General features: G+C 48.3%; 2 protein-coding genes across 3 annotated transcripts; one reads left to right on the forward strand and one right to left on the reverse strand.

Annotated features, from left to right (window-relative positions):
- Positions 1-310: 310 nt before the first annotated feature.
- On the forward strand, positions 311-903 carry LOC123064892 (putative cytochrome c oxidase subunit 5C-4). Its single transcript, XM_044488288.1, has one exon. It carries the CDS (start codon positions 369-371, stop codon positions 612-614), a length of 246 nt encoding a protein of 81 aa, XP_044344223.1. The 5' UTR covers positions 311-368; the 3' UTR covers positions 615-903.
- Positions 904-4,677: 3,774 nt separating this feature from the next.
- On the reverse strand, positions 4,678-10,539 carry LOC123068760 (protein NSP-INTERACTING KINASE 3). Of its 2 annotated transcripts, none has more exons than XM_044491408.1 (11): positions 9,810-10,539; positions 9,390-9,522; positions 9,205-9,276; positions 8,940-9,083; positions 8,780-8,851; positions 8,630-8,689; positions 8,394-8,491; positions 8,133-8,282; positions 7,129-7,470; positions 5,927-6,318; positions 4,678-5,294 (listed from the first exon to the last, which is right to left on the reverse strand). In XM_044491408.1, the coding sequence occupies exons 1-11, from the start codon at positions 10,522-10,524 to the stop codon at positions 4,971-4,973; spliced, it is 2,502 nt and encodes an 833-aa protein (XP_044347343.1). In that variant the 5' UTR covers positions 10,525-10,539; the 3' UTR covers positions 4,678-4,970. The 2 variants fall into 2 exon arrangements, with proteins under 2 accessions (XP_044347343.1, XP_044347342.1); XM_044491407.1 differs by having other exon boundaries at positions 7,129-7,476.
- Positions 10,540-11,706: the final 1,167 nt, after the last annotated feature.

Consider the following 11,706-nt stretch of genomic DNA (forward strand, 5'->3'; position numbering starts at 1 on the left):
TGGGTGTAGTGTCATGCAACGATGTATTTATTAGGTTATAGACTCATTGTTTCTTGAAGTGTATGATGTTTCGGTAACTTAGCTAGTTACCACAAACACCTCTTTCTTTATTAAATATGTACCACATAAGTAAAGTTGTATTGAAGTGTGTGATGTTACTCCTCAGTTTCTTCCATTGTGACCAGCCTAACCCACGCGTCGCACGAGCTCGCCACGCGCCCGCCACCTCGGCCGACACGGCGCCTCCACCCGTCCACCGCAGGGCAGCCACACTCGTATCCGCTTCGTCAAAAGCATCTCCCTTACTCTGACGCTTTGTTGCAAAGCGGCTACATACGCAGGAGAAGAGGAGGTAGCAGGAGCCGGCCATGTCGACGACTGCGCACAAGGTGGCGACGCAGGCGGCGTCGGCGGCGGGGGCGAGAATGAAGGGTCCACTGCCGCCGAGCGTGGTGAGGGAGATCGTGTACGGGATGAGCCTGGGGCTCTTCGCGGGGTACCTGTGGAAACTGCACCACTGGAGCAACCAGCGCCGCACCCGCGAGTTCTACAGCCTGCTCGACGAGGGCAGGATCACCGTCGTCGTCGACGAGCCGGCCGGAGCCAAGGAGTAGCCCCATCCATATAGTTTCACCTACCTACCCAGGCGAGGTATTTTCAGTCCGTCCTTCCACAGATCATCAGTAGGACAAGTAGCGCTTTGGTTTGTTTTGTTTAGCTGGTAGCTAGCTAGCTCAGCTCTGTTCTTCCTCGTGTCAGTCTGTAATGTCTACTGCAGCTCTGCTGCCTGCCTTTGTCTCGTTCCCGGTCGAAGAGAATAAACTGATGCGTGTCATTCATCAGTAGAGGCTGCAGAATTAGTGTTCTCTTGTGAAACAATTAGTGTCGGGTGTTTCTGTTTTCCTTTGGTTGGAGTATTTGCATTGCTTGCGGCGCACTTTCGGCAGGGAATGGATGGCTGATTCTAAGACACCATGATTGTAAGGTAGGACAGGCATGGAGAATGTCAGTCAGGGTATTCGGATGTTTCCTCCTTGATATCATTGGCTCTCATTCCGTTTCTTCTCAGCACAAGAGACAACAGCGAAAAGGGAAACACTTGAAACTAACTAAACTATTGTGTCACAAAGCTTACCGCGAGATGAAGATGCCATATAGTATTGCTGATCATGGCCAGTGTGATCTTGATTTACATGTCGGTTAGTTTGTTCCTATATACTGATACGTAGGATTCTGGAATTGGTTTCCTGTAATCATGTTTTTTTTGGAAAAGGTTCCTGTAATCATGTAGTACAGGTTTATGGTCATTTTGTGAAGAGAAACAAAAGCCATTAGTTTGTTCCTTGCACACAACAAGTCCCTATCTGTGGTGTGACAATGCATGGAATCGATGGCTGAGCAATCCACTGGGAGAGTAGAGAGGAGAACTCGTCAATTAGTTGCGAGAAATGACCACTTGTTTGAAATGGTAAGAGATCAGTACAGAGCTTTGGCTATTTTCTTGTAGGAAATGAGAAGCAATTTTTTGACAGCTTCAGCCTTCATAGTTGTGAATGAAGGATTCTCCCTGGAACACATGGATTGCACAGCAGAAATAGTTCAGTTCAGGCACCAAGCTCCGGCGTACAAAGCCTTGATGCTTGAACATGACAGACGATGAGTTTTGTGCGGTAATACGTATATATATAGTACTATATGTTGTAGTAGTATACATCATCGCGTGCAATCAATCATACGAAGAAGAAGAGGCTACTACCGAGGCAATAGCAGAGCAGAGCAGAAAACCTCGTCGAATTCATACATGCATCGGCGTTCGGCGAGCGAGCAGAAAGGGCGACGGCTCATCGAAGGTTGTGCAGCGGGTTGGACCCCGACGGCGCCATCCTCTTGTCGTCGCCGAACCCGCCTACGCTGGCACCGCTCCGGAACCTCGCGGCAGCCAGAGCAGCACCCTCCGACGTCTTGCCGTGCGCCGAATCGGAGACGCTGGCGCTCCTGGTGGCAGCTGACGATGGAGGCGGCGCGACGACGTGGCCCAGGAGGGAGCCGGCCCTGAGCGCCAGCGGGACGAGCGAGAGGAGCGCGAGGATCTTGACGCACCTGACGACGCCGCCCATGCCTCCTGGTTCACCTGACAGTGGTGGTTGCAGGAAGCTAGCAAGCAGGTTCACCTGGGAAAGGGGGCTAGCTGCTACTAGGAGCGAACGAGTGATGGACGGGACAGGGGAGGAGGAGGGGAAGAGGAGATAACGGTGGTGATCGAGGCTGCGTTTGACGGGATGGGTGGAAGAAGCGGAGGTGGCGGCCGGCGGAGAGTAGCGGTGCGCGCGTGTAGGCGGGCGATGGCGTGGCGTGTAGGATGTTTGATAGCAGCAGCAGCGGGCTAGGGTGGTGCGCGCAGCGCAATGATCCATGGGCAATGATGGATGGACGGGCGGGCGCGGGAGCTGGACGGCCAGCGAACCGGGGTGAGGGGACGGCACGGGGGAACCGAACCGTGGACGATCGATCCCGCGAGCGAGCGACCCTGATTTGACGTGAAATGAGACCGGAGCGCGGACAAAAAGGCGCAATCAGTGCGCGCTCTCCACAGTGCCCAGCGCGCCCGCCCGGCACCCATGATGCACGCTGCCGCGCCGCGCCACGCGCTTCGACGGCCGGCAGCCGCCTCTGCCCGCGCCCGGCGCTTCACCGGCCAGTGGCCAGGCCAGCGCTCGGGCCAATCAGTCGTCTCCGACCTCCGATCGATCGGCGAAAACAATTGCATCCGCCCTGGCGCCCTCCGCCGTGTGTCCGTCTCACGCACGCACGCTCAGGTGAGGTGATCACTGCAGCCGGGCGACCGACAGTCCGGCGACAAAGGCACGGCAGAAGAAGGAAAGGCCGCGAACAGTGTCAGAGCACAGTTGATGCGATACATGCGACACGATCGATCGTCTGCTGGAGTGCTAGTGGCGCTAGCTCGCACCCGCACCCGCACCCAGTGGTTGGTTGCGAGCGACGACGAGGAGCAGCAGAGGCCGCTTTAAGGGACACTCCAGTTGAATCGGCAACCCGCCATCGATCGGTTCCATCACACTGTCTCTCTCCCAAGCTTTTCCGCCTGCTACCCTCACAGTCACAGCCGGAAGTACTGCTTACTCACAGCCGCTCCGTCCTGAGGCAAAATTTCGTGTTTTGACCCTTTTCTAAAACCTATTCGATATCGACCCTAGTCTGAAAAAATTGCAACATATGACCATTTTGCTACCGCCAGGTTGTATGGCGGTAGGGTATAACAGCCTACCGTCAAGGTCCCTGGCGGTAGGGTTGCATGGCCTACCACAAATTCCTTCTAAGTGTTGAACACAGTGTGTGCTCGTGCCTATCGCCGAGCACCTTGACGGTAGGGTTGTACAGGCTACCCCAGTCTGTTTGACGATAGGGATGTTTCCTACCGCCAAGGTTCCTGACGGTAGGCTGTTGCACCCTACCGCCATGAACCCTGGCGGTAGCAAAAGGGTCAGATCTCGAAAAACTTTCAAACTAGGGTCAGATTTCAGAAAAGGGTCAAAACATGAAATTTGCCTCCGTGCTCCGGCTGCAAGTCCCCACAGCTGCAGTGCTGCCCATCCATGCATGCATGCATGATTCCATCAGGCATCAGCAACCTAGCAGAACAGTTCAAAACTTTACTGTACTAGCAAAAACGCAGAGACAGCTTAAAAATGAAACAGTGCGCACAGTAACATCGTAGACACTTTTTTGTTGCAGACTTTGTATCTATAATCTATAATCTATAACGTAAAACTCGGTCTATCATAGCTTGCTACAGAATTTATTTAGGCTCGCTAAGCTTTTAGCGGTTTAAAAGTTATAAAAATATATGAAATAAATAGTGGAGCATCTCCCTAATGTAATAAGATGATTCAATGCAGGGATTCTGAAAATATGCATTTATGTGTCCTCGGCGAAAAAACAAGCATTTTAGTTCACCTCGACATATATTAAACTACTTTTTCTTTGTCTAGGACACATAAAGTTGTACTTTTTTCGATCGCTTCGTTTGATCATGTTATATTATAGGGGTGTTGTTTCAGCACCTTTTTAGGATTTTTGAAAACTTTTACACCATTGAAACCCTTAACTAGTTCTACGGCAAGCTATGATAGAAAATTCTACTTCATCTATAATGCCTAAATAGTTGATCCCCACTAACGCTAATTCTCTCGACATGCAACCCTCCATATCACCAAATAATGCCTAAATAGTTTAATTGTTCCATTTCTAATGGTCCATTGTACATGCATACTCTTTGTGTCACACAGTTCTGATAATAATAGCTTTTGATTTAGGTCATTTCATTCATTGCAATTTTTTTCAAAATCAATCTTTAAAATCCCACAGCAACGCGTGGGGAAATCACCTAGTTTTACAAATAGTACAGCACTTTCTTTGTGCATTGCAAGGCGAATCAGGAGGAAGAAAAAAGATCCGTTTCGGCCTCGCAACCATTCCGTCAGTTTTAGAAACGCCGCGTCAGGGTTCGGTCTCTGATGGCTTCAAAGTTTTTAGAACCAAAATGTGTGGGATTCCAGCGATTGTTCAGACGTCAAAAATGAACAGCTTTCAAACAGAGCAGTAAGATACTAACAATCATGTGCAAGGCCTGACAAAGAAGAGGAAAGACACAGGATATATCTGACTAATGGAAAAATTCCTTTCTATATTTACTCAACTCATCTCATCTCTTCTCCTCTCTTAACCTACATGTACATGAGCAGCAACGATGGGCCGAGCTCAGCTCACGCAATACACAATCACCATGCCCGTATGTACAAATGAATGCCACCACCCCTACCCTTACCCTAACCCACATGGGAAAAAAATGTCACCTCTCCCTTTGCCCAGGCTCTCCCAAGCTAATCGAATGCAATGGCCATTGAGACACAAGCAAGCATCTGCGCGATCAAATCGGTCGCCGTCGACGGTCACCTTGGTCCGGAGAGCTCCATGGCCTCGAGGCCGACCGAGGACTCATCCACCCCGGCGAAATCGGTGAACTTCAGGGGCAGGAGCTCCGACGAGACGGACTTTGGAGTGTCCACGTTCTGCGACGCCTCCCATTTCTCCGCGAGGCCGTCCCCTTCCAGCATCCGGATCACCTCCGACATTCTGGGGCGGTGGGACGGGTAGTACTGGGTGCACAGCAGAGCCACCTGCACCATCTCCTCCAGCTCCACCCTGTCGTAGTTGCTGCCCAGGTCTTTGTCCACCATCATGTTCAGCTGCTTTTCTTGATGGAGCTTCTTTACCTGGAACCACCACATGACAAGTATCAGAAATAAGACCCATTTCCTCCAAATTCCAACCGTGAAATATCTCTTCGTATCGACACCCCTACAAAGAACACAAAGAAGAGACCTAGGTGGTCCGGCAAGACATATTTCTCTGTATTGGCACCCTTCAAAATGTATACACTACTAAGAAGAGATACTACCCTTGAATACCTTTTTTGACGAGTGGTCTGAAGTCTGAACTCTAAATAGAAGATGGTAACTGATGGTTAATAATTACTCCCTCTGTAAACTAAAGTAGTGATCTAAAAGATCTTACATTAGTTTACAGAGGGAGTAGTTAATATGCTGACACTATGATAAACGATTAACAGAAATGAATACCATATAAACTAATAGGGATGGCATCATTTTTGCACCTTCTGTTTTTCACTATGAAAATATGCTTCAGCATCTCGAGTGTACTCAATGTAAAAGGCGCGAAAGGACCTAAAAGCGACATACAGAGTTGTCGAAAAGCTCCGAAGAGACTAAACTAAAGGCAAGAACCGAACAAAGTCCACTCATAAGGAGAAAGCGCTCTTTTCACATAAAGTAATAAAGTGAACTTGAGACCATTGCATGGAAAGAACACGATATAACATGCTTACCAAATCAAGCACTCCGCCCTTCTGATTTGCTAGTCTTCCAAAATCTAATGCTTTCTGGCCAGTGATCAACTCAACCAACAGGACTCCAAACCCAAACACATCTGTCTTCTCCGATGACTGCCCAGTTGACAAATACTCTGGAGCTATGTGCCCCACGGTACCACGCACTGCTGTGGTAACATGGGTCTCCTGGTGATCCAAAAGTTTTGCCAATCCAAAATCCCCCACAATTGCTTCGAAATATTCATCAAGAAGCACATTGGAGGCTTTGACATCGCGATGGATTATTTTTGGATCACACTGTTCGTGCAAATAAAGCAGCCCTCGTGCTGTACCCAGTGCAATCATCTTTCTCCTTGACCAATCTAGAGCTGGCTTGCCATTTATATGCTCTGGAAAAAAATGCAGGAAAGCTTAGGTGTACTGAAGGAGAAGGTTAGTTCACTTGCAAACTGAATAATATACTTGGAAAGGGTGTAGGGTGAGGAAAGCTTTCCTAAGACGCCTCTTTCTTTTATTAATTCATTTCATTAGTAATAAATCTAGACATGTGATGTTGTGGATAGCTCAGTTCATATTCCAAAATATAGTGCACTGTGAAATGTAAATGGACACTTAGGTAAATACAGGTAGTCGGGGAGCAGGAATACGATTTAAATTAATTTGATGGAACTACTTCTATCAGCACAAGTAGTGTACTTCCAATAGAAGCACCCCTCAAAAAAATCTAATAGAAGCAATCAACATAGTCAGGTTTTGTTTGATGGCACGGCAGAAGGATGAAGCTACCCAGGATGATATATAGCAAAAGGTAGGTCTGGTAGGGTCAAAACTCAAAAGCACAAGTGGCTGGGAGACCATATGAGCCTAATTAATACTTTCAAGATTGTAGTATAACTTTCACTAAAAGCAGAGAAGACAACTATAGGACGTGCCCTAGGTGGATGTGTTGAGGATCTCTTGTCCTGAACGGTAATGAGTGTCAGCTTCGCTTTCTTTCATTTTAAACTGAGCATTTGGTGGCAGTCTGAGCTGACTGGAGCAATGCGCCAATATGGATCCATGCTAGACTGTGAAGCTGAAATGAGCCTAATGCATGGCAAGGGGAAGTAGAGATTAAACTACTGAATTTGCACAGAAATGAGCCTACTGCTAGTGCTAGTACTTAAAAGTGTCTTAAGCGTATAGGGAAAGAGACTAACCACGCAATTGAGAAGCAACACTTCCATTTGGCATATAAGGATAAACAAGTAATCTCTCACACTCTGTAGTGCAAAATCCAATGAGCCGTAGGAGATTCCGATGAACAGCTAAGCTTATGACTTCAACTTCAGTTTGAAATTGAACTTCCCCACCAACAGCATTGTAGTCTTTCAGTCTTTTAACAGCCACAATTGAACCATCACGTAAGAAACCCTTGTATACTATCCCATATCCACCTTCACCTAATATGTTTTTTGAGTTGAAATTGTTGGTAGATGCTCGAAGCTCCTTGAAGGTGTACTTTTTCAGATGGCCCAAGCATACTTCTGGGTCATATTGATCTGTAGCTAAGAGGAGGTATCAGTATCAGGTACCATAGTATGGAACTAAAACAGCATAACATGCCAGACAGGAAAGCATGGACCCAAACTGTAAGCATGTTATAACTACCAGATCAAGTACTATATGTGTAAAATGAGAGATCTCATGGTTGTTGCAAGGCAAATCAATGTATCAAAAGTAACTGGGCAGAACTGCAGCAAAGGTTTTTGTAGCAAGGGGCACCTAGGCTTGTAAGCTACCAAGTATAAAAGTCTAAATTGGTAGTGGCTGTCCTACTGAACTGTAACAGATTGATTGCCTATGTTATCACTAGAAGCTACAGAAGTCCACAAAATGGATTATGCGGTATCCGGTGTTTATTTGAATTTAACACGGTGTGGAAATTAAATAAGTGAAGATTAGTCCAATGTTAACCATTCAGCTTTGACCGAAGGTAAGTATGTCAAATGAACCAAGGTCATTTTTATATCTCTCTTTGTCAATTAATTTGCTATGAAACAGGAAAATATGAAAAATATAGCTCAAAACTAAATAAACAAAATTCTTCAATCTTTGATGCAACAAAGATGTCTGTTTTTTCAAGTTTAAATCCGGGCAGGATTAATATGATCAAAAAATATGACAAAAATATGATCAAGCACAACACTGGAAAGATCATTACCATTTACATCAAAAAATATCTGCTGATTACGCCTATGCCTCCACCAAAGAAGCATACCGACCACGATAGCGACAAACGCTACAGAACCCACAGTTGCTCCACAGATGATAGCAATGCGGTGACTTCTTGACATGGCTTGTTGTGGCTGAACTGAGGAAAAGAAAACAAATATGAACAGCGAAGAGGAAACAAAAGAATATCATTTTTTATGCTATTGATGTATATTTCTCACAGATAAAATAAATGATAAAAAAATCTCACTCTTAAGGTCATCTGGTGGATAAGAAAGCGGGTCCAGCGACACGGATGAGCAATTGTCTCCAGACTTGACACCACAGATCATTGAATTTCCAGCAATGCTGTACAAAGTAGAAACAAGCAACATTAAAGGAAAGAAGAAATGAGAGCGTGAGCAATAATAGTCTAGAGCATGCAGGGAGGGTGTTCAGGTAGGAATTGAATTAGCCAGGTGATCGGGCATAAGCTGAACGACTCACCTGAAAGTTCTTGCAGAAATCTTTGGCACGGGACCGCTCAGGTTGTTAAATGAAAGGTCTCTGTGAAACAGGCCAATTATTTGAGCTGCTTGTTGCAGTACACAGAGGAAAGAGGAAAATAAGAATAACCAAGGGATTCACAGGACATACACAAGTGCAAGGCCATTAATGGTGGCTAGTGATTCAGGTAAAACTCCAGATAAACTGTTGTTATTCAATTTCCTGGCAGCAACAAGAGGACAAGGTGTTAATTGCTGCATACAGCAAGAAGGCAGAAAAAAATCAATAACCAGGGACAAAAAAATCTTACAGATAGTTGAGGTTCTTGAGATCGCCGAGTGAAGTCGGGATGCTCCCGGTAAGATGATTGTCTGACATGTCAAGCGTCTGAAGCATCCCCAGCCTGCCTATGGTGCTAGGAATAGTGCCAGAAATCGCGTTGTTCTGCAACAGCCTGTCCAAGAAGAGGAAATATGTTGAACACTTGTAATCTTTCATTTGTCCAGAAGCTAGAGCAATACGTTTCAGAGAAACTGCAAATTTGAGTTTTAAAAAAAAATGTAGAGTGGGCTTACACAGATTGCAGCCTGGTGAGGTTCCCGATGCCGGGCGACAGCTTACCAGACAGGCGTTGGCTGGGCAGACCACTGCGAGCACAGGTGAGGCGAGAAGATAAGTCCTAGAAACGCAGCCACCAGTGACGCTCACCGGAGAGAGAGCGGCGTGAGCAAAAGGAGGGGCAAAGAGCAGCGGGACGTACAGCGCTGAGACGTAGCCGTCGGAGGAGCAGGTGACCATCCTCCAGCTGCAGGGGTCGACGGAGTTGATGTCCCAGTTGTCGAGCACGTTGTAGTGGTCCTGCAGCTCCGTCTTGATGGCCATGAGCGCCACCACTGCGACCCAAGAAGATTCAGGCTCAGCTTCATCAAATCTTAGCAGCAAACAGCATAGGGAAAAACTCCGCAGCAGTTATGGCGAGGAAGCAACGGAACGGAAGCACCGGCATTGGCATGCTTCTCCGAATTGGGGGTTGCCAAGAAGGGAAACCGGAAATTCTTTACCAATTTGGCTGAATCTTGTTGCGCCGGAAGACGGTTATTCTACTTGTGAAAAACTCCGGGGTAGAAGCGAGATCGACAGGAGTTTCGCTCTCAAAGGGGAGCGGGGGAGGGATGGGTACCTTCGTAGTTGATGCCGGTGGGAGAGAGCGTGGCGGCGGCCGGCGGCAGGAGCGCGCAGAGCACGCCGGCGGCGGCCACCGCCCAACACCGCCACCGCGCCCACGTCTCCATCCTCTCCCGCAGGCCGCAGATTCGCTCCGGCCAAGACGGCGGCGGCGGCGACGGAGAAGACAGGACCAACCAACCCGCACCGAAATTCCCCTGCCTCGGCGCCGCGGCAGCAGAGCAGAGCAGAACCCGCCCGCAAGAAGGAGAAGGAGAAACTCGAGAAGGAAGGCGATCAATCAAAATCAATCCCGCCCGCCTATCTAATCTACTAGTACTCCTACCGGGCGGACGAGGGAAGCGAATGGAGGGGGGACGGGAGGGAGGGAGGTTGGTGCTGCTGCCTGCTGGGCTGGTGGAGTGGAGTGGGGGCAGGCACCTGCCACACCGCACCCTATCGACCGATCCATGCCGCTGCCGCTGCCGCTGCTGCAAACCGCCAAAAGGACCCAGCCTCTCTCTCTCTCTCTCCCTCCCTCTCTGTGACTGTGGCTGTGCGGAGTGTGTACGCGCCCGACACGGACGGACGCGCATGCCACCGGCGTGCGACCCACTCCCCGCTCCCCGCTCCATGGCCGGCCCCAGGCTTTCGGCCCCTCCTCCCACCCATTTCCTCTTCTGTGTCTGTGCATTCTCTCCACCAGCTCGAGTATAATTGTTCAGCTCCATCGAGCGTACATAGACAGACAGCATCATACAGTACTGTACTATCAGCACCCAGCAACAAAAACAACAGCATGCATTTTTGTGCCTCCTGATTTGCTGATCCAGTCCTTGTTTATACCAAGAAATAGACCAACAATTATACCCCACATTCATACAATAATTCGGTCCGAGAAAGCTAAACTACTGAAAAATCCAAGGAAAGTGCGGAGGCTTTGCGTACCAGAGACGGCAGATGGTCCAATAATGCAGTCGAGGTGATGACCCCGGTGACAGTCCTCTCCACCTCTCCCTCTGCCTGTCTACATTTTTTTTAATTGAGTTGTGTCTGCCTACAAAATTAACACTGAATCTACTACTAGTAGTCCACTCACAAGCCACAACGGCATGTACAAACAAATTACCAGCACCAAATTGTGCTACTACTGACTCCAGTACAGAGTTGAGCAAAAAACAAATGCCCCGCCGGAGTACTACGTAGATTGGAATCGTTGCGCTTGTCGCATTGGCCAACTCTAGTAACAAAACAGAGCAGCGCATATTTGTCACAAACCGGTCTACGAAGCAGTCACGCACGGGCCTCTACGCCGCGGTGAGTTGTTGCTGTACTCAACTGGAATATAAAACGGAATGACGGAGGGGTAGAGAAATGAGCCCGAGGGGAACAAGGAACCAACGACACGCACTGCACTGCCGACTCACATGCGAGCGAGCGACCTCGCCTTTTATTTTCTTTGTCCCGTCCCTGCTTGTCCCTCTCTCCGCGCACTCTACTCTACTGGAGTAGCTAGCTAGCGAGCACGTTATCAGTGTCAAGAATCTTTATCCCACACGCTCATCCGTCCAGTCTTGTTTATTGGACTCTTCACAGAGTGTCCTTTTTTAAATTGCCTAGATTTTGAAATTAAATTACTACCTTTTGCAGCGGGGGAGAAAAATGGATTAATCTTGAACCAGGTGCAGCCGGTGTTGCTCTTGAGCTTGAGGGATGACGCGGGTGTGATTGGTGAAGTCCAGTGGCATCAACAGCCACTCCAGCTTTGGTGCAAGGATGATCTTGCACAAGTCAGTTGGCCCGGCCTCCTCATGGGAATAGCCAAAAGTTCCTCGCCTGCTCGAGGACGCCGGGAAGCTCCACCACCTCCTTGCCCTTCTCTTCGGTCGACACCATCTGCTTTTCCTTGGCAT

The sequence above is a fragment of the Triticum aestivum genome, chromosome 3B, assembly GCF_018294505.1.
Source record: "Triticum aestivum cultivar Chinese Spring chromosome 3B, IWGSC CS RefSeq v2.1, whole genome shotgun sequence".
Taxonomy (NCBI): Eukaryota; Viridiplantae; Streptophyta; class Magnoliopsida; order Poales; family Poaceae; genus Triticum; species Triticum aestivum.

Bases quoted from the DNA above. Each gene is read 5' to 3' on its own strand.
- LOC123064892 (XM_044488288.1), top strand. From the start codon at position 369: ATGTCGACGACTGCGCACAAGGTGGCGACGCAGGCGGCGTCGGCGGCG.
- LOC123068760 (XM_044491407.1), bottom strand. From the start codon at position 10,524: ATGGAGCTGAACAATTATACTCGAGCTGGTGGAGAGAATGCACAGACA. The intron at 8,852-8,939 runs GTAAGATTTTTT...TGTTGCTGCCAG, and splicing joins CTCAAGAACCTCAACTATCT to GAAATTGAATAACAACAGTT. The intron at 8,283-8,393 runs GTGAGATTTTTT...TCTTTTCCTCAG, and splicing joins TCCACCAGATGACCTTAAGA to TTCAGCCACAACAAGCCATG.